The sequence below is a fragment of the Odontesthes bonariensis genome, chromosome 8 (assembly GCF_027942865.1).
Source record: "Odontesthes bonariensis isolate fOdoBon6 chromosome 8, fOdoBon6.hap1, whole genome shotgun sequence".
NCBI lineage: Eukaryota > Metazoa > Chordata > Actinopteri > Atheriniformes > Atherinopsidae > Odontesthes > Odontesthes bonariensis.
Window position 1 is genome coordinate 7,060,569 of NC_134513.1, and position 22,766 is coordinate 7,083,334.

A 22,766-nucleotide genomic window follows, 5' to 3' on the forward strand; every position below is an offset into this window, starting at 1 on the left:
TGGACTCGTCCCTACACTGCCATGTTGGATGGAACTGGCTCAAGGCTCTCTGACGGCCGGACTTCCCAGGAAAGTTTTTGCTGTGTTCCGTCTTCGTCCAGTTGCTCCCGTTTTGACCTTAATTTGAGAAGCTAAGGGACGTCGCACTGCATTCCTAACCAGCATACGCTTTTCGGCATCATAGTCTTGCAGAGCCCCGGGACAAATCCCAACCGGTGTGAAGGGACGGAGGCAGGCCACGGATGACCGAAGGACTGTTTATGTATCTTTTTGGATCTCGTAGATCGAGTTAGAGTCGGTGCATACTTTATATATTGATCACTAATAATGAGTGGACATCCGCCGCAACGGCGGCAAACAAATGTCGGTTCGATACTTCTTACATCGAATGAAAATGAATGCCTTTTTAGCCACCTTGGCAGGAAATGCATCGTAAGTTTTTCCCTCTCATTAAATTGTTGTATGATAGCCTGCTAAGAAAAAAAAAAAGAAGCTAATGCTGCTAACTAATGCAGCGTTTCCTGTCCCGAGAATGGAAATAAGGCTAGCTATAAAGTGCCAAACTGTGTTTATGGCCTACAGTTTTATGCTGGGATTGTTGGAGATAACGTATCTCCACTCGCAGGGAAATATTAGAGACTTCTAATTTACGAGCCTGGCTCGTCTTGACAGCCGACGCGACGACGAAGGCGTCGGGCAAGCAATTGTTTTAGACGTCCCGCTCGGGACAGAGACGTTTTGGGGAAAATGGCAAGTTTTATCCCAGCCCCCTTGAAGTGAAGAGCTTGGCACACCTGAAACCACCCATGAAATCCTGAAATTTGCCCCGCCACTAGCTTAACCGCAGCGAGCCTAGCCGCGGTAAACTGGAGTTAATTGGAGCTGTTAAATCCATCAGCGGTAAACGGGGAAAATTAGTGATTCATAAAAAAAATTTGCATTGGCATTACATAACGTGGCAGAACCTTTGTTGTTTTCGGGAAGTGTGTCCACCGAGAAGAATGTGCCGAGCAGACTTGGCTTAGAAGAGCTGACTAGCTGAAAGTCTTCCCTGTGCAAGACCTGCCAGCACCTAAAATCTGACGTTAAAACGGTGGGAGTAGCCCTCTGTTCCAGTGTGACTGCAGTCAAGATCTGTAGTGCAATGTCACGACTCAATATTGTGAGATAATCTGATATTACGTAATACGTTTAGCATTCAGCTGATTCATTTTTATGTCCTCCTTGTGCTCTCTGTCTCAGCAAGCCCCAAACCCAATTACAGTGGCATGTTAAGTGGCCCAACTGCAGCCTTTTCACATCATTCATTAATCCAGCTTGAGTGTTTGGCTTTAGGATGTTATGATGTATCTCTACCTCTTTTTCTTTCCCCTCATCATCCCCATATGTTGATGCTTCAGTATAAATGTAATCAAGTCACTAAGTGACATTTCAATTGCATTACCAGTTTTGTTTGGATATGAAGGTGATGAGCCAAAGCTGTTACTAAGAGGACAAAACTTTGCACCATCACAGGATGCATTGGTATTGAATCATGGACTATGTCCTACATCTTGTGGATGTGGTGCGATTGTAGCCTTTTGTCTGATTTAAGGCCCTGTGTGAGCCTTAAATACTTTTCCATTTGCAACCTTCCTCTAGAATAACCACGCACTTGTGGATATTTTATTGTCCAGTTGGGAAAAGTGCGCTGAGATGTTCTTAAATCGGTTTATGTCCTCAACAAGGTATCCGTGTTGCAGCTCAGCAGAAGGCCTGAAACTGAGAAACAGAGTTGGAGATTCAGCTTCACTGTCAGATATCACAAATCGTGTCGTCCGCATCGTTGCTGCTGATCAGTTTTGCCAGGATGCCTTGCAAATGTCAGCCGGAAAGAATGTCACACCCTCACCTGTCATTGATTGCCTTCCCAGATAAGACTTATTTTAAAGCAAAGGTTCCAGATTGATTAACATGAGTCAGACTGTGGTTAGTTTTTTTTTTTGTTGTTGTTGTGGTCGCTGGTTAATTCTGTTGGTCTTCTGCTCTTCGGAAGTGTTGGGTTTATGTAAAGCTGGAACAAATTTAAGTTTCACAGTGACCTTCATGTAGCCTGTTCTCAGGTTACTTCCCTATGGCAATCATTGTTTCCTGTAATTGTGTACAATGAAGGTGGTGTGCTTTAGAGACGGAGAAATGTCTCTTCCTCTTGATGCCACTACTGCCTGCTACCCACCGTGCACTCTGTGCTCAAGGTTTCTGTGTGTGGACACGTCTGCTTGGGAGAGGCCACATTTCCTGTCTCATGACACACAAGATCAAGCCTGTGTGAAGGCACATGGTGAGCCGTCCCGCCTCGTCCTTTAGGTGAACACAGTTTTCTAAGGTGTGTCCTGCAACTGTGTAACCTGTTTACACCAAGTCCTGTGACATCGTTCCTCTGGCATCCTGTGAATGATATCATACAGCATGTGACATCAGGAACATTCCTCTCAGGCCCACTCTCTTGCACATTTGTACACGTCTCCTCATGCATAGTGAGACAAAATGTGTGACACTGTGTGTGTTTGCTGGTGGGAGAGGACGACTGGAAAAGGCTGACATTGTGTGTCTCCCTGACCAGATTAATTGGAATGCCCAGCACTGAGGGATGCAGTGGCTGACTGAATGATTGCAAATGATGTCATGTATTTGTTCTGCATAAACTGTAAGAATGCAAAAGTTAGCATCATTGTGTTGTGTTGCATTGCTGTCTTTCTAAGGCGGAAAGTTCTTCACCCCTCAGATTTACTGTAAATGTGAAAGCCCTGGCTGCCTACTAGTAAGTTCTTTGACAGTTTTTTTTGCCAGTTTGTCTGCTTTTCGAGATTGATTTTGGCAGCTGTTGGTTTGTATTGCATCGCTTCAAGAGTTTTCTCAGGAATTGCTGCCCTAATGAAATGATCCGTGCAATGTTTCCCCCCCCCCCTTTTTTTTTAATCCCAAGGCCTTTGTGACTGCCCCAAAGTTGCCTCTTAAAAATGTGTATTTTACAGGGTTTTTTGTAAGCATTTAGAATATTATTTAAGGATATACTTTCGACAGGCCCAATGCTTGAAATATGCACCTGAGATACATAATTCATAGGTTAATAATTACAAGTATTTCACTGCATTCTGCAGGGTGAAATTAGACTGTTTACATATGAGACACCCACAGGTACACACACAATAGTCTTACTGATTGGTTTTGCTCATTGGTATTCCTTGTGCTGATTTCACCGTCAGCAACACTGTCTTACTTAGCAAAAGGTGGACTGGGTCCAGTTCACGCTGTGTGTGTGTGTGTGTTTGTGTGCACAGACTGCCTGATCAGCAGTGCTGTCCTACAGGAAGTCCCGTGGTTGGCCTCCTCTGGTGATTTGTGCTGGAGAAAAGGGACCCCCACCTCTTCTCTTTAATCGCTCACATTTCTTCTCAAGTGCGCTCCTTTTTCTAGCTCTTCTTGTTTCGGCTATACATGTTATCCTCTGTTTATTCGTTTTTAAGCGTTTCTCCACTGCCTTTTTTTTTTTTTTTTTCTTGCTGGACTCCTGTAAGATGTCAACGTAAAAACCTTTCCCATAAAAGACTTCACAGGGACACAGGCCTAAATCTCAATCCCTTTCATTAATATCAATATTTTACAATATTACAATGTGGCCTAATTATTTGTTACTTTTCCTTTCTGTCCTATTAATGTTATCCTTGGTTAAAAGAAGATTACAGTTTTCCGGCTTTTGACACTGATGTCATCTCTTTAATAAAGAGTTGGCAGTCATGGAAGTCTTGAAATAAATGTTGACAGATTCCAGGATTATAGTGTTAAGCGGTTTAAGAGACGAGTTTTATCATGAATAATGTTTGATTGTGCAGGGTTAGCGATTACATCATCAGGTCATCGCAGACGTGGAGGCACAGTGGGAGCGGGTTCAAAAGCAAGTTTTTAAGTCGGGTTCTTGCTGATGTCATAGACAGAGCCCCACTTCCTGCAGCCTTTGGCCTTGTCGGGAGCGTTCAGAGCTGCATGGGAAGATGAAGTTTAGTGGCGTCTGATTGTCAGAAATGTAGGGCTGGGGTATCCCTCTGTATTTTAAGACACAATGAAAATACTCGTTATATATTTAGTTTCTCTATCCATGAATGTTTAGTAGTTACTAAGTGTTTACACTGTGCATGCTATCAGCCAGTCTCAGCCCTTAACATGGGTTTGTTTCTCTTCTGCTCTTTTATATTATATTTTAATGCAGCTCAATGCGCAAAACGGCCAACACTGACAGCTAAAGCTTTACTGATTTAAAAAATACATCGCCCTGTATTGATATCAATGGCATTGTCTCAGAAAATAATTGCACCACTCAAGCCGAGTGTAAACTAGCCCAGAGAAGTTGGTTATTGTCTGCCTAACAGGACTTTTTCCAACTTTGCGACACCTCTATATTTCTCTCCGTTCTCTAAAAAAAATACCTATTCATGAAGTGCTTTATGTAGATATTACAGAAACCGTTATTTTGAATTGTGTTGGGCTGACCTTCAGCCTCTCCTTTTTAATTGGAGAGGGATTTTTACCGGTGTTTCATCACGGTCCAACATCCTAGTCACCATTAACTACACACAGTGCAGGGAATCTGAACTATGTTTTGAAGTATGCTGTAATTCCTGGAAGTAGGTTAGGCTGAAATGTCCCATATGCACCACCGGGCCTTTTTCCCTCATGGAGTTCTTACTTTCATGTGCATCCTAGTGGCTGTGAACCTGGACTCCCCTGTGTGAGAAAACCCCCGCAGCAACATGTAAAAACTATGGGAGTCCAATCTGGCCGTGTGATCTTGTGTGTGCTACAGATGTGTTCTTAGTGTGGAACACCGTACAGTCTCTGACTGACTTTGCCATCTATGCCTTTAACCCAGCAGCTTAATCAACAAGAGCACAACCACGTGTGGTTAAAACTGGTGTGAATGCTTTTACAGAACTTTGTTCTCCATCTGCATCTGTTGAACTTCGGGGTGTTTAATAAGTGCTTCAGCACCATTCAGTAACCCAGTGGTTGCTGCTGGAGACGTTTGCCTAACGTCACCGTATGTAGATATTAGGCTCAGCCTTAAAATCACCCAAATCCTCAAGGATCTTAGACTTCTGGCGGTGATAAAAATGTGTGCCATGTTTTGATGCATAATCAGAATAAACCCGCTTTCCTCTTTGGATCCATGGTCTGTTTGTTTTGAGGCCAGTATTTTCTGACACTGACAGACTCGTGTCAAACAGGGTCTCTGGTCCTACAGCGAAGTGGTGCACAGACAAAACCAGTTTTTGGTCATTATAACGATATATATTTGAATGGTAGTAACCAGAATATCACCCATTTCATGAAGTAAATCAGATATTTATCTTGTAATGGTCATACATCTGTACTTTAATGGATAAAATAGCTTCAGAGCTGTCCTCTGTCACTGTGCATGTGGTTGTGTGGTCATATTTATATATGAATAACATGAATGAAATAATCGGGTGTGTTTTTACTTAAGATTATTTTTAAGCTGTGGAAAAACCCACATGGGATTTGATTAGTCCAGCGAGTGCATCTATGGTTGAAGAAAAATTGTCTGAGTTTGCTGAAGATTTTTAAGTCTGTTTCTTTTTGTTTATACCACCTTCTAATATTATGTAAAAAAACGCAAACTTTTTGAAGTTGAGGCAAAATAGTTGGTGAACATGTGTGGACACCAGTTTCTGGGTTACCCCTGCTAAGTCACTGTTGCATGGCCGTGGATAAATTCCATGTTCTTTAATTCACTCATTGAATTTCTACAGTGGCGTGTATTTACCACGTCCAAATAAATTTCAGCAGTTAAGGCATCTTACAAGATCTGCTGCAGAAATTAACTTCCTGTTCTCCGGCAAAATAACAGAGGCGACATGGAGGGGGAGCTTTATCGCATTGGAGGCAATGAACTAAATGACACATCGGCAACATTATAGCCCAGAGATCTTACGTTTAGCAAACATGAGCTTCATGGATTTGCATTTTTAAGAGATTAGCCTACTGAAAAGTAGAAGCGAATGTTATCAGTAAAACTAGTGGAATTATCAGCTTTCATGTTTATAGATGAACTGTCGTGTTATTTTTAGTATTTCTTATCATGCTGATTTTTGTCTTTTGATCGCACGGAGCTTTTAAATCCATCTGAAGACATGTACGCTCCTACAAACAAACCACTTATTCTAGCCTTTCCTTGTCTTTTTCTCTGCCACCATCCAGTCGTTGTCTTCAGCGGTGGTCCAGGTGTTTACAGCAGATCGAAACACCGGCTGGAACAAGAGATGCTGCGGCGTGGCCTGCCTGGTCAAAGACAACCCTCTGCGCTCCTACTTTATCAGGGTCTTTGACATCAAGGTAGGTGATTACACATGTCAGTGTTATGACCAAGAAACCGGATTTTGCCACATTGATGGATAGTGTTCAGCACTGCTTAATACCCTTAAAGAGCTGTTGTTGAATTGTTGGCGTCTCAACTGGAACTATTAGTCAAACAATTGCAACATTGAGATGAAACACAGTGTTTGACACTAACCCGGCGTTGTGAGTTGATTCAGCAGCTGTTTTTTTTGCTTTCCACAGGACGGCAGGATGATGTTCGAACAGGAGCTCTACAACAACTTCAGCATAAATTTCCCCAAACCTTACTTCATGACATTTGCTGGAGATGTGAGTTGTTACGTTACTCCTTTTATTTATGATCCTCTGTACCCTATATTGGCGCCCACATGTGGTCACAGAGAGGCCCTTTGAAAAAGGTTTTCATTTCAGCTCATGAAAATGCAGCTTTGGCCTCAGCGAGATGTATTCTGTCGCTTGCACATTCAGGCAGATTTTTGACTCGGTTCCTTCAGTCGTAGAACTTCCTGTCTGCCTTGTTGCATCACTATAAACGCACATCTGCACTGACTCTTTCATAAGGGACCACCTAGTATGTCTTACGTTTTGGATGATTTACGGATGAAAAAATGTTTGCATTAATTGGTCCAAAGTTTATTTTTGTAGTTAAAATGCAATTCCATTTTGGAAATGTCCATTCAAGACATGCATGAGCCCTCCTCCAGGTTTGCCAGCTAATAAAAGCCATTGCTCTCTGGATTTCCTTTATATATCACAGCAGTACTAGAATTTCTAAAGTTTATGTAACCCAACTCCTTTATCTTTGGAGCATGCATCTTGTCTGTGGGTACAGTGGCTCAGACATCAGCAGAGCGTGTGGTATGTGGGTTTGATGCATCGTGAAAGATAGGTTGGTAGATAGATTGATGAATCATAGTAAGAAGTAACAAATGTAATTGCATCGCACTTCTATTTGTGGTTTGTGTGTGTGTTGGCAGACGTGCCAAATGGGTCTGAACTTCGCCAACGAGGAGGAGGCCAAGCGTTTCCGCAGCAGCATGTCGGAGTTGATCGGGAGAAGACAGAGGAAAAATGGTACCAATTCACTGCCGTCTCTCTGATTTAACCTGAAAATCTCACTTCTGATCTAACCAAATATTTATACTGTTCAGCGACACAGAACTGGGCAACAAATTTTGAACATCAATGTTAATTCAGAGGCGCTACGATGATGCCACCTGGAAGACGCTCTGAGCTATTTGAACTAGTCCTTTAGCAATGTTGTGGATCTTTTTTCACCCAGCTCTGTTAACGATGTTAGATTTGTTCCCGTCCAGTTTGTTTCTCTCACAGTTGGCAAACCACCATGAGTTTCATTCAGGAGTGCATTTGGAAGTCTTGGCTACGCTGACATAGATCACATATAAGATGCATATCATCACTATTCAAAGTCCTATTAACACAAGTCTGTTTATATTTGTTCCAACAAAGAATCTGGTTTCATTTTAGAGGGGCACAGATTTTTTAGAACTCTCGACCCAGACATTTTTTTAAAGCAACTCATCTCTTCTTTGCACATTATTTTCAGTGTTGCCTTTAATTCAACTAAACATGGTGGTTTGTTTGAGGGGGAGGTTTTTTGAATGAAGCTCCCACTTCCACTGGTCTTTATTGCACTGAATAGATGTTGCTGCTGTAACATCTCATGTTCTGTACATTCTGTCTTATCCTTATCGAAAGGAAAAACGTGGACGAGCATTGCATTGAATCACATTGTTTACCTGCAGCTTGGCAGATGCCTTCTTTAATTTATTTTTTTAATCATTGGCACTTATCCTTCACTTTTGTCGTCACGTGCTTGATTAAGGCCGCCCGTCTCTCCTCTTCCTTTGCTACGGGTCATGTCCTGGCCTTTCAAATCAATCGTTCTGTCATCTGTCTCCCACTCAACCCTCTGCATCCAATGCCTAATCTTATCTTCTGTTCAAAGATTAGTATCTCGATGCGTGTGTGTCTGTTTGTGTTTAGCTTTGCAGAGTAAACCTTATTAATTAAGCTTTACTCTTTTTGGTCATTTTGACTTTAGTGTTTATATTTTTCATAGTTTCCCCGATGTAAGAAGCTCAGAGCACCGTCCTCTCGAAGATTTGTGTGTTTGAGCGTCTGTGTGGAGGCGATACAAGCTGTGACCTGTTATTTATGTCTTTTAAAAACACTAACAGCACACTTTGCCTGGCAGTTTTAATGAATAACTCCCGTCTGTGCGGCACATGCACAATCCCGCCGACTCCTGCGCTTAAAATCCAAATAAACTCCACGCTTTGTACATCTGCGCTCTGACTCTCACGCTCACCCACTTCTCTTTAACGCAACCCCCTGCTTAGCCCAGGATTGTAATGCTATAATTTGTGTGTTTTCACAGAGAAAAGACGCGACCCTCCAAATGGTATGTTTTCTACTGTTTCCTTCAGAAATGATCAGGTGTGAAAGTAAGAGTCAGACCTGTCAGCTCATGGCGTCAAAGGGGAGGCGTTTCAGGATAATTCAGACTTTTGTGGATCATTTCTTTCCCCTTGTGCTGTGAACACTTTAAATCTTATAAAGCGTTTCATGTTTGGCACCCATGTGGGAAAAACTGTGTTCCAAAAATCTATTTAAAGCGTGAACAACCTCAACTTTAACCAAGTTTTAGTAGCTTCAAATAAAGAGTACTCAAAGCATCCAGTGTGTGTAAAGCATTTGTTTTAGTGTTGACACTTTAATTGTACAACACAAAGCTGAGAGAAAATGACGGGGCGGCTTATAGGTGTGAAAATGAGTTGTACTGCTCCAGGATCAGGATGAAAACATCTCTTTTATTGTAAAAGAGTCAGCTTAAAGGAACGTTAAAAACAACCGTTTTACGAGTTTTACACATCCAGATTTCCTGCTAATCCATGAATTCAGAGTTTATTTATAGTTTTGCTCATTATCAGTGTTGGAAACTGCATCCAAAAAGAAAACTTGAACATTATTGAGCCATTCGACCGTAATTACTTACAGAAGTGTAACTTGAGGGTGCCTCGAAGTGGAGTGAAACTGCGTTGCACATAATATTCTTTTTACTAAACGGAGTTGTGGACATGTCTTGTTTGTTGGACATGTGGTGCAACACGTTGCTTAGTGTGGCACAGCAGCTTTTTCATTTTTCTGAGCTTATCGCGCACCTTTAGTCAAAGGAAGTGGCCCCCTCTGAAAGTTATCCTCTTACAGGAATGTAGCTCCTCTCTGTCTCCATCTGTCCTTTTTCTTATTTCCCGCTGCATCGTGGCTTTGACAGCGTCATCTCTGCTCTGGCTGTTGCTCTCGTCCTGTCCTGTCCTGTCCTGTCCTGTCCTGTCCTGTCCTGTCCTGTCGCCTGTCCCAGCTCTCTTATGCCCACCAGTGTCCTCGTCTTCCTTCTCCTCTTCGCTCCTCATTTAATCTGTCTCAATTTGCTTTTCTCTCTTTTTCTTTAACCCACTAAATCATCATGTTTTATAAACCCAGGAGATTAATATGGGATTATGTCATGGATGGGGTTTAATGGTTATGTAAAGGCCAGCACTAAATCCAGAATGATTTTCTGGGATTAAATGCGTCTCTGTGTCCTGCTGGGAAAGGGAGGAGGTAGTTGTGGAGAAATGATCTTAGCAAGCCAACGCAGGCATTATAATCCAGCAGCAGGGAATAGAGGAGGACGAATAAAGTTTGGCTGCTATCGTGTTACATATTGGCTCCATTTTTCTTGCAATGGCGATGCTGGATGTCTGCCTCCGCAGCTCAGGCCGCATGCTTGTCAGCTGCACCAGATGTTTTTCGGATATACATTTATTAAATTAAGACTCAAGACGATCGCAAGTTGGGAAATGTCTTAAAATTTTTGGGAAATCTTAGACCATCTGGGCTTTTAGGTTTCTGCAGCGGCAACATCCCGTTTCCTGACAATACTGCCGTCATCTCTAAATGAGACAAGTGGATTTTCTTTTCTGCTCTGCTTGAGATCTTTTTTTTTTTTTTTCTGCGATGTATTCCTGACTTGAAGTCTCTTTCAACTCTGCTCTTTTCCTCTTCTAAAAAAGGAAACGTCAAATCGGTCTTGTGCGTTCAGCCACGATCTGCCCCTGTTCTCACTATATTTCTCATCCCAAGCCATCAGCTGGAATGATGTTCTGCACAACCTTTCTTTCTACTCCTTCTGAGGAGCTTAATGGTGAGGGTAGAGGACGATCAGCAACCGTAGGCGGTGGAGGTCTGGCCCCAAGCTGCCTCTCCTCCTTGCACTGTCTGGTTCTCCCTCAGGATGAACTGTATCCATCCTATTCCAACCCCAGCAGTCGTCTCTCATTATGCGCAGAGGAGCGAGCTTGCGATTTGGTCGGTAAAATGCTCCTAAATGTCAGCATGACCACCTGCGAGGCAGGAGATGGTGGGTGTATTTGGGACCGGGTGAGGAGGCGACGCAGCCGGTCAGCATCACCCTCGTCCAGCCGGACTCTCAAAAGTCCCCGTAGAGAGAGAGGAAGAGGTACGTGCTTCTAGTTAGAGCTTTAGAGATACTAAAACAAGACGGACTGTGCTGTCATTTTAAAGAGAAGCTCTTGGAAAACACTTCTTAAACTCTGAGCGAATCCCCTGCGTGACTCAAAAAGCTTGTGATGAACTGCTTCCAAGTTGTTCACAAGAACGGCATCTGAAACCCTGATGCCTGAGCTGGCAGATGTTCTGAATGTATATTTTATAGTGACGCTGATGGTTTAAACTCGCCTGCTTGTTGTTAGAGATATCACCTGTCATGATCAGCTATCATCATGCGTTTGCCCGTATCCTGTGTGGTTGAGTTTTAAAGTTTTGAGAAGAAGAGAAAAAATCTGTTTCTCTATAAATGGACAGATGTTCATCAGTGTTAAAATGGAATGTAACCACTGTTTGTCCCCGGAGATGCATTGAGGCATTTTGTGTCGTGGTGTTGCGCATTGTCGGTCTGCGGCTTACGTAAGTAAAAGCGTGGGATGGATCGTGCTTCACAAGTAAAAGTCAGCACACTTTACAATTAACGGGTGTGCAAAACAAGTCATTTGAACAAGATTGTGTTTCACTCTCAGGACAAGTTGTAGAACAGTCTTTGTAAATAAAGTTTTGGCCCTTATTTTTAGGCAGCGCTGCGATATCATTTGAATAGCTTAATTAGCTGTCATGTATCATAAACAGTTATGTCTTGGACACAATTTATAGGCCCGTTTTTCATCAACAAATTGAAATAATATGCTCATTCCTCTGTCTGCTTTACATAGTCTGTTGCAGTGATGCCTTCCATCATTAAAAGGACGTGACTGAAATGTCCGTATTGGATCATTGTTGGATCTTCATTTTGAAGCAGGACCGTGTGTCGTGTTTTATGACTTTCTTCACTTTTCCAAATGAAACCGTTCTATAAAGCATGTGCCATTATCTGAGCTGCAACTTCAGTACCCTCTCCATCATTTTTCCAGGACCTACGTTGCCCATGGCTACCGTCGACATCAGAAACCCAGAGATCAGTGGTCAGCGTTTTCACAGCTCTCAGATGAACAACATTGTGCACTCCTCCTTTCCCAGGAGGGACAAAAAGGGCAAAACCAAGAACAAGAAGAAGTTGACCAAGGCAGACATCGGCACACCCAGCAACTTCCAGTGAGTCACCTCTGACACTAGAAAGGTTGATTTTTCTCTGTAAATAGCCCACAGAAAAGTCTGTTTAGCAAACAAACCCTTGGTTTTCTTTTAATCTGTAACATTGTAATCGAATTGAACACTACATAAGTTACATAACCAACAAAAATACCTGTAATGTATTTTTATTTCTTTTTGAAAAAGTAGATGCGTCCCGGGAGCTCATCATCTCAGATAACCAGATAACTTATTTTATTAGTCATAACTTTTCCCGAGTCTTTCTGAGATTTTTGATCACAGATTCTTGGGAAAATCCTTCAGCTGCTTGTTGTTAGAGGGTTTTCTGGAGTGTAGCATTCCATCTGACTCAAACCCTTGTGTTTAGGATCATCGTCCCTCTGAGAGATCCACTTCCAGTTTAGCATCAGCTCTCTGACAAGTGACCTCACATTATCTTCAAGAGCTCTTTGACATGTTGCAGAATTCATAGTTAATGACTGCAAGCTGCCCCGTCCCTGAGGCAGCAGAGCAACCACAGACCAGAACCAATCAGTCATTTATCATCACAATGGAATGAGGTCCTTTTCCTCGGAATTAGACTTCATCTACTACAACTTCATCTTTGATTCCGAATCTTTCGCTGAATATTCGCCGGCAGTTTTTAGGTCTCCTCAGGGCTCCAGAGTGCGACCAATTTGGTCGCACATGCGACCTATTTTCTCAATGGTGCGCCTAAAAAAAATCTCAGGTTGCACCGGTGCAACCACCCGTTGGAGGGGAAAAAAAAAAAAAGTCTACGCGACTCTGAAAGTCTCCCTGTGGTTCAACAACAGACACACGTTAGACCCATATCGTGGTCTAAACCAATCAGAGATAGTGAAGGGCGGGACCCCCTTCTGATTGGCCCGTGGACGCGTGTGTAACACGAGCGTCCTGTAGTCAGACAGAGAGGTGATGAACCTCGGCTCGTCAGATAAACAGTGGATGTAGCCGCGGGCGATAAGATGAAAAGAACAATTGACAACTTTTTGGTTAAGTTAAGGCCTGATTCGTCCGAAAATAACCACAACCAATGCTCTGACACGGAGCCATCAACCTCCCACGTTATGTCAAGCCCTGGTCCGGAGCTAGCATCAGATAATGAGCCACATACGATCGACTCCGAGCCAGAACCAACTGAAATTAAAAGGGGTAAAGTGTATACACATCTAAGAGAGTGGCTTGACCAGTTTACCTGGCTAAAATACAGTAAAGCCGATAATATAATGCACTGCATTTACTGTAAAGTGTGGCAATAGTGCATTTGTGACTGGTTCTAATACATTTCGAATTGAAACGCTGAAAAAGCACAACACATCTATGAAACACATTACCTGCCGCGATAAGTGCACTGCTCAGTGTCCCCTGTCCCCGCTGCCTTTCAGCGGCAGGCAGCAGCTGAAAGCACCTGATCGTTCAGGAATGCGTCATTGTGTACGGCCGTATCTTGAGGAGAGGAAGACCGGTGAATATACTCCAACTACAGGAGTTGGCCACCCGAGGGGCATGTGACTGCAATGGAGGATAGTCCATAAGACATTAAGCCATGAAATGTTCAGTTTGAAGCCCTTAAAACACTTGCAATTTTAATTTAGATTTTCTTTTTATTTAATTTATCTTGAGATGTTTTAAGTTTATATTTCAGGTCAGTGAAGCACTTTAAGCACCAACACTTTTTCAGTAAGTTTCAGTAAGTAGTTAGTAAGTTAAGTTCAGTAAGTTTGTAGAATTGTGCTTCAAATAAAGAACTTTATTTTGACCAGATTGCGAGTTAATAGACATATATGGACAGCGATTTTTAAAATAAATAAAGTGAACCTGTAAAACTGCGGTGTTAAATGCAATGCGTTTGAAAATTTGGGTGCACCTAACTTTTGTGCTGGTGCACCTAAGAAAAAAAGTTAGGCGCACCAGTGCAAAAAGTTAGTCTGGAGCCCTGCTCCTGGCACGTCTCGTACAGATCAGACGTGTGCAGTCTCTTTCAGAAACGGGCATGTTTCAGAAACGAGCAGCTACAATTACCGCTAGATCCTGTGATGAAATGCTGAGGTCCTTTTTTGGGCTAAATAATCAGTTCTTGGCTCTTAGGCAAGATATTATCCTCGATATTATTGATCACACACGGCCCACGTTTTGCTCCCTGATCATTGGCACCTAAGCTGGAGCACCAGATTCTGCTTTCATGGATCTGAAGCTTTAAGTTTTCCACTGGATGTCTTTATTTATTCAGTCTTATTTTGAAAAAGACTTGTTTGGTTTTTTTTGAAGAGGATGAAATGTTTGCCCTCTGTAAATTGTTGTAAAAGACAACAATTTCGAAGGATTTTAATTTTTCTGCTTGACTGTATAAAAGCAATAATTCATTGTTGAAAATTACATTAATTATTTATTGATTTGAAATGTGGAAAAAATTTAATAGATGATTAAACAAAATACAGATAGGAGTACTATTAATGGTGGTGCAATGGTATCCATTAATCTGGGTTGACATGTAAATGATACTTGCGTATTAAAAGACCCGTCTCAAGGGATTTACTCCATATACTCCAAGCTCCCTATCATAAGGTTCCTGCACAGCAGACACAGAGCCCCAGAATCACGAACTACTCAGATCTGCCGGGAAGACGTCGGAACAAATCAGCCGTAATTACGATTAGCTTTTCTGGAGTTTTCCTGCTCACTTTTCTGTTGTGGACATGGACTCTTGATGGACTGCAAGACTTTGATAGAAGGGTTCTTTCCATTGGGAGGGGTTATGCTCTAAGAGCTGGAGGGGGACTTTACGACCCTTAGCCAGGATCTTCTGCTCACGTCATCATTCATACATAAATATTCATACATAATGGGATCAAAAAAGCCTGGAAGGAAATGGGAGAAGATGGTGGACGGATAGATTATTAGAAATGGAGAACTTGGGATTTTATATTAGTGATTCAAAACTAATTGTTTTATTGGATTAATTTCCTTATTGAAAATATACTAAAACTGTTAATTGCGCTGTATGCTTTAACCTTGAAAATGCTTTGATAAATGGTAAACCTGCAGTTAAAGTTAAAGCTTAGTGTGAGGCATCAGAGGTAGCAGGGTAGGCATCCGGATGGAGGCAGTTGGTGGCCGCCGGCTTAAATTTGTCAGTTTTACTCAGTTTTACCGATAAGGGGACACTCCAGGGCACCTAAGGTTTAGACCCTCATAGACTGAGAGCCGGTCCAGACCCCCTGTAAAGGGGCACCTGGGATCTGTCAGCTGACTGTTGCAATGTGTTACTTACAAGCTGCAGAGCGCTCATTCTAACATGAAGCCGTCTCAGTCAGTTGCCATCAGATTAAGCGATGAGTGCATGTCTGAAAGGGGCTTTAGGGTGAGATTAATAATGTAGAGTGTTGTGTCAGTTCTTGAGGCTTACAAATGAGCCATCTGGGTTCAAAGTGTGTTTGCTCCTCAGGTTTTACGGTAAACGCTTTGTTGACTTCACGTCTGTTGACTTTTGTTTCCTTCCTTGCGTTAATGTCTCACATGTTCTCTCTTCTGCTTTTCTCACAGGCACATTGGGCATGTCGGATGGGATCCAAACACAGGCTTCGATGTAAGCAGCATTTACGTAACCTCCTCGCACGCACATGCCTTGTTTATACACACCTGCACATGCCGGAGTATTTGGCATCGAGACCTTCTTAAAATGTAGCTTATTTGTTTGATGTTCAGGTATTCTCCTTTTTTAAAAGGGATATTTTAGATCATTTATTTGAGCTGCTTGTCCAAGTTGGGGTGAGCGTGAGGGAGATTTTTAAGGGAAGAGAATCAACCTGCATCTACATAATCCATGGCCTCATTCCCAAATGTTACATTCAGTAATACCCCGTTGGATTTTGGATAAGGGCTTTGAGATCATACAGGTTGGAGGGCTTATTCAGTCTGAGAAATGGAACAAATTAAGTACAGATATTTTACTTTGACAAGTTAATGCTTTCATGTGCTTAGATTGAGTCTTAATAGGTGACGTCAGTCAAACTAAGCTTGATCACCTCAGACTTCCTCAGGATTGTAGAGTCTAGGAATGAAGGTGTTGATTCACTAAAAAGTATTTTTTAGTCTTTGCTGTATTTGTTACCGGTGAGCTTATCTTACCTGTCCCAGTTTTCTTCATACAGCTTTGCTTACTTTAATCATGTTAGATTGGATTCAAACAGATGTTCTACTGGAAGAAATAATTTAGTTTTTTAAGCTTGAGCATCAGATTCATCAGATTTACCTCTCTGTGACACCTCTGCACCACAGTGCTGAGCCTTAAACCTCACACTGACGATTAAAATGTGAACACAGATTCATATAATTATTACTTTGAGCTTCATCCCATCGTCACAGTGTATGATTCAATATGAAAAAAGGGACAGCTGAATGAGGGCTTTTTTATTTATTTATTTATTTGGTTTTTTTAAGCAAAAATTCTCTTCAAAACATCCGCCACTAGGTGGCAGCATAGCAGTTTATATTCTGGACTCTGAATGTTTAGCTGGAAACAAGAGAGTTACTTCTCACATTCAGCTCCAGATTGAAGCTCTCAGTTTGGCTGAACATGTTTCCAAGAACCAGTGCCAGACTGATTAATGCTGTGTTTTCAAATGTGCCTCTAATCCTAATGGAACCAAACTCAGCCAAACACATTTGCTTCTAAGATGCAGAGATCAGAAATGAGCATTATTAACAAGGCTGAGGTTGTTTGATCTGAGGAACCCACGGTGGGAGTTGTTTACTACAAGCACATTTTAAAAGATGGGCTTAGAAATATAATCATAGTTTTCATTTGGGCTTTGTATTTAGGAATGATCATGATGGAATAAACCCAAACCGTGATGTCTCCCTGTGTTTTCTTCCCCAGCTGAATAACTTGGACCCTGATCTGAAGAACCTGTTTGATATGTGTGGCATCTCTGAGGCTCAGCTGAAGGATAAGGAGACCTCTAAGGTGATCTACGACTTCATCGAGAAGAAAGGAGGCGTGGAGGCGGTCAAAAATGAGCTGCGGAGACAAGGTAAGGTTGTCATGGTGAGGGGAAATGAAAGTGAATCTTATCTTAGGGCAAGAAATATAAATTAGGACGAGAAATCTTGTAAAGGGGGAAGGTACAGTTCCACCTTAGTTTAAAAATGTCTCTTTCGTTAAATGTCGTGTGTATGTTTTTGCAGGACACTCGTCATGTGGAAATGTGTTTATTGGGTTGATTGTCACTTAAAGACAGTCTAACTAGTGTGGTGGTTTTATTCCCAGGTCCGCCCAGGTGGAGCGGTAGGTTTCCATGCATGACCTGCTGTGTGCCAGCTTGTGTCCATGCATGTAGAGTCGAACTATGGATTCAACCTGTGTGAAGTCTTTGCAGTGACTTCAGTAGTAAACTGTTTGCTCTTGTGCACTTATCAAACTGGAGTTTGTTGCCCCGTCACCTGACTCTGAGCCAGCTGGGGAAATAACAGGCTGTTTTGTCATGTTAGACAGATTTCCTTCATGACGTGGAATAACTGTGGTGCCGTGATACTTCTTGAAATACTGTGTTCTGCTGTGCAACTCCTTTCTACCCCTGTGAGAAGCAGAGCCGCACTTTTAAACTTCTGGTTTGTCGTGTTGTCAACACTTTGCACGTGAATTGGCTCTTTTGTCACTGGCGCTCAGTAGCGAGAGCAGCAGAAACATGGAGCATGTTTAGAAAAATATTCTTGATTCTTAAACATTTGGAATGGGGTTTTAGTTACTTGTTAGGCTGTTACCTTTAATTGTAGTTGTAGGTTTTCCTAATTTACATTTGTTACATTTGAGAAGGCTGCCCCCTGTTGCTTAACTTTGTAATTGCATGGCTTGGCACAAGCAAGATCTGGAGAACTGACAAGCATTTTGGACTGTGAAATCTTTGAAATTTTCTCAATGTTACTTCATTAAAGCGGTTTTATAGACGGTGGGGTCTAAACTTCCCTCGGGACTGCAGGGTGACGTATTAATGATGCACATTCATGACAAGTTTCATCTCTAAACTCGTGTTTCTGTTTTGTTTTTCTCGCTCTTCAGCTCCTCCACCGCCTCCATCCAGAGGCGGCCCTCCTCCCCCACCCCCACACCACGGCTCAGCCCCTCCACCCCCTCCGCCTCCTTCCCGGGGTGGGCGCAGTGCCCCACCGCCGCCTCCTCCCCCCTCCAGAGCTCCCGTCTCTGCGCCCCCACCTCCCCCACCAACCCGACCGGGCATGTCTGCCCCACCACCTCCCCCACCTAGCAGAGGCCCTCTCCCACCTCCCCCTCCGCCAGCACATGCAGGCATTCCTGCAGCCCCGCCCCCTCCTCCTCCTCCCCCTTCATTCTCCACTCCATCCAATATTGCCGGGCCTGCTCCTCCCCCTCCTCCTCCCCCGCCTCCCGGCCCTCCACCCCCAGCTCTTCCGCTCTCGACGGAGGCTGACGGAGGGGACAGTAGTCTTCCCGCATCCGGGACCGGGACCAAGTCGGCACTGCTGAATCAGATCAGGGAAGGAACCCAGCTGAAGAAGGTGGATCAGAAGGAGAGGCCGGTGTCCAGCACCGGCAGAGACGCACTTCTGGACCAAATCCGACAAGGAATCCAACTTAAAGCTGTAAGTATCCGTTCATCACATGCCACAGCGTCCAAACAACTTTAAATTGTTCCTTTATGTTGCATTAACTGTGCTGCTCGTCCATCTCCTTTAACAGAGAGAAGAAGGTTCTGAATCAACACCAGCCCCCCAGACCCCCTCAGCAGGCATCGTTGGGGCCCTGATGGAGGTGATGCAGAAGAGGAGCAAGGCGATTCACTCCTCAGGTACTCTCAATTTCAACATGTTATTGATATTGCAGTATGTTTGTTGATTGTTGTGTATAGTTTAATTAAAAAAACTTTCATTGGTGAATCACTTACAGTAAGTTAACAGCTTGTAATTCAGAAAACCCGCATGGTTGCTTCTCCAGATTTAAAGCCAGTGGCAGCAGGAAATGCCCACGCATTAACACCAGAAAGGAAAATAAAAGAACACTATCTGCATATCCTCATTAATTTAATCTGTTCCACACAAACCTGTGAATCTACTCACTCAGACAGCAGGCTGTGCTTGTGCTCGTAAATCAAACTCTAAAGTTACTATAAATGTTGCTTTGCTGGCTCACGTGCAGTCTGGGCTCCATGTAAAACTCGCACCTTACCGGTCCTCACATCATCTCTTGATTCTGAGCAAAGCGGCGTCATCCCTCAAGGTGCTGCATTAATAACGTGTAGTGAAACATTTAAATTTGTAATTAAGCTGCTCTGTGGAAACAACATAATTGGGTCCATTCTAAAAGACGGAGCCAAAAGCAGCTTTGAGAGCATTTTTTCATCTCTTCTTCTTTCTTTTTTTTCCATTTCATCAGGTTGGCTAACTCGCTGTTAGTCAGCTGATGCTGAATATACGCATTTAAACCAGACTTCCTACTTTGTTGATTATCCTCGTGATTCCTTTTTCCCTTTAAGTTTAACAAACCTGTCTCTCCTTTAATGTTTCTTTTTTTTTTTTTTTTAGAAATGATATATTGTTTTTATTCTGAATTTGTGTTTTACGACAGATGAGGACGACGATGATGAAGATGATGAGGACTTTGAGGACGAGGATGAATGGGATGATTAGTTTTTTTTGGTTCTTTTTTTCTCCTCCCCCCTTCCTGTCCCCTTGATGATCATGACACTAAAAATGTTTCTTGTCTTCTAAAAAGAAATAGTTGATTTCAAATAATGTAAATGTTCTGTCATTTTTGCTGTACATTTTTGTTGCCTTTGCTTTTTTTTATTATTAATCTGTGCAATACCTCATTTAATCTGTAAATGTTTGTCATTCGCATCTTAGGTTGTTCTTTATCTTCGTTTGTCGGCTTCATCTTTGTGTCTTGATAGCATCTCTCGTTTTAAACTCTTTCTTTGGCTTCCCCCGTTGATCAGTCATTCAGACATCTTCCATATCTTCTCCCACCACAGCTTATCCCTCCATGTCACCCTCCCATGAAATCCTCAAATTAATGTGCAATTTTAAGAGTCTCTTGAACATTAGAGCTGAATGTCTTTTCTTTTTTGTTTGTTTGATCATCGTGTTTTTTGGTCAGCAATTGACAAGAGAGCTTACAAGACTCCAAGACAAGTTGCCACAAACATTTTTCATTAATTGTATCATTGTTCATTAGGTGGGAGAAAAAAAAAAAGTAACTATTTTCATACCCAGCTGCTTAGTAGTTTATTTTTACGTTTACAAATGATCCTAGTTTAGCACTCATATTTTCTTAAAACAAAGAAGAAAAGGCTCTTTTTGGAATATTTAGCTTAATTTGCTGCGGACTGTAAAATTGCTCCGGAGTGAGAGTCTTGTTATATTTTTGCACAGATTGAAAGAGGAGACTCGCTGCATGAATACAGGACATTTTCAGGTCTGCGTCATTATGGAACGTACAAACGCTTTAAGTAATGCGACCGAGTGCATTCGGACATGAACGTTTTACACTACAGGCGGTAATGGAGGTAGCCCGCAGTGTTGTGGCTCCATATCTGTTTTTGTTTTGTTTTGGTCACTGTCACACTACAGATTCAGTCGAATATGTGCTTATATTTCTGTTTTCTTTTTTTTTCTTTTTTACACTAGCAAGCAGAGTATTAATAAATGCCTGTTTGTTTGTAATCAGGTTATTCATAATGTAAAGCTTGAGGAATAAAGACATTTTAGTTTTACACACCTGATGCTCATAATGGGTCCATGCTAAGTTACATGACAGAAACAGCAAGGCTTCAGAAGTATTCTTCTCGCTGCACACGTTAAATGTCAAAACATTATAGGTAGAAACTGTGGATTAATGCAACTCCTCTAACGCATATCAACATTTTCATCACTAACTACTACACTATTTGGTGTAAAAATAGGAATCATTTGCGTAACAGCAAATGTACACATGGTGGTTAATCTTTCCTGAAAAAGACCAAATCCCATAGAAATAGCCAAACTTAAAGATGTATTTATATTTTTAAGTTGCTATGTATTTAAAAGTGGGTTTGTCGCAAAAGATATCTCTTTTTAAATGTGTTATCACTGTGCACCATCAATGAAAACCACTGAAAATGTGGGTTCATTAGTAACAAAAGATAACTGCTATGGTTTGAGTTGTCCCAGTATGGTAACCCCAGCCAGTCGGTTTCCAACCCATGCAAACTAGCTTCGTTCACCGTGGCCAGTGCTCTGTGTCTGGATTTTTTTAAACTAACTGATTTGGATTGCCTGAACTTTTACCAAAGCTGTACATCTCCGCCAAGTTTCATGAAATTCGGCTCACTACTTTTTCCAAATTTTACAGTCAGACTAATGAGTTGCAATAAAAGCACAAGTCTAATCTGGTTGCTCTCTTATCTTTAGCAATTAAGTAATAACCCTATTTTTCTCTTTAAAGGAGCACTATACAACTTTTGCTTAACAGCAGATAGCGTTATAACATAGCATCTCTCCAAAGTATGCTAATATTAGCCCGCATATGCTAATGGTAAACATAAGACTACAGTAATAGGCTGAGATAACTCATTAGGCTAATGTTAGATTAAGCATCCTCATACCTAAACCAACAGGGAAATTGACAACAATTCCCTTCAGACTTGGAAACTAATGAAAACTGCACACTGGTTAAAACAGTTTAAAAAGAGAGTTGGCACTTATACCTGAAAGAAATAAACTGAGTAAAGTTGAGTGTTAAAGTTTAGAAATCTGTCCTTTCTTCTTTCAGGTATTGCATGGTATTGTAAAATGTTTCTGCATAGGACAACAAAGCTTCTAACTGGGAAAACCTTTTTCCTTTTAAACGTTGAGTTTACTTTCAGTTGTTTTTTTTTTTTTTTTTTGTTGGCAGCCATTTTGGTTCTGCAGGCTCTAGCTAAAGCAGGCTTTAGCTATGATTAACATGTGAGCAAAACTTCAGCTTATTTTCTTGGTTTGCCTAAAGTTGAGATAGTTAACTAAGGTCGCTTCGACCGTTTCAGACCTGAGAATAGAAAGTATAACAAGAACACTACATGCAACAGACAAACATCCAATGAGAAAAAATACAGAAAACTTTGAAATGTATTTTAACTTCTTTTTAATTGTTTTTCCTCTTTTTGCCAGTCGGCTAAAAAAAGGACTGTTACTCTAATAAATTTTCTGTCTTTGTGAGACAAAGTGCCACTTGTTTGATGGAAGAAAAGGCTTCATTTCTTTGTCAAACATGACCAAAACTGGGACTAAAATCAAGCCATGTTTTTGCTGATGTTAGCTTCTGTAGGTAACTTGCTTAAAAAGATGTTATGGACGCCAAGTCTCAAGAGGCTGGACAAATATTGAACTCTTACACTGTACACTCCAATAAAAGGTTGATCATCATATAAAATTGGTATTTTGGCATCTTTTCCCTTTTCAGCTGGTCATGGTAGAAGTTTCCCTGAAATGATGTCCTGCAAAACTGCTGGTTTATTTAGGCATCGCGGCTGTGCAAGTTAACTTTTCTGAGCATCTACATTTGTGGGAGGAATTCCAACCCCGTCAACTTCTGTGGACATTGAGACCGAGAGATCAGATGAAGGCTAAACAAAGAATTATTACACAGGATGGAGGAAAAAGTCCAGCTCCTAACTCGCAGCAGCGAATCATGA

At 41.9% G+C, this 22,766-nt stretch overlaps 1 protein-coding gene across 3 annotated transcripts; it reads left to right on the forward strand.

Moving 5' to 3' along the window:
• Nucleotides 1-21: 21 nt before the first annotated feature.
• LOC142385193 (actin nucleation-promoting factor WASL-like) lies at nt 22-22,504 on the forward strand. 3 transcript variants are annotated; one of them, XM_075471480.1, is made up of 12 exons: nt 22-432; nt 6,256-6,390; nt 6,616-6,702; nt 7,371-7,467; nt 8,795-8,818; nt 11,883-12,063; nt 15,625-15,667; nt 16,961-17,114; nt 17,351-17,368; nt 18,140-18,699; nt 18,797-18,905; nt 19,682-22,504. In XM_075471480.1, the coding sequence occupies exons 1-12, from the start codon at nt 328-330 to the stop codon at nt 19,741-19,743; spliced, it is 1,575 nt and encodes a 524-aa protein (XP_075327595.1). In that variant the 5' UTR covers nt 22-327; the 3' UTR covers nt 19,744-22,504. The 3 variants fall into 3 exon arrangements, with proteins under 3 accessions (XP_075327595.1, XP_075327596.1, XP_075327597.1); XM_075471481.1 differs by lacking the exon at nt 17,351-17,368; XM_075471482.1 differs by lacking the exon at nt 8,795-8,818.
• The last annotated feature ends 262 nt before the right edge of the window (nt 22,505-22,766 follow it).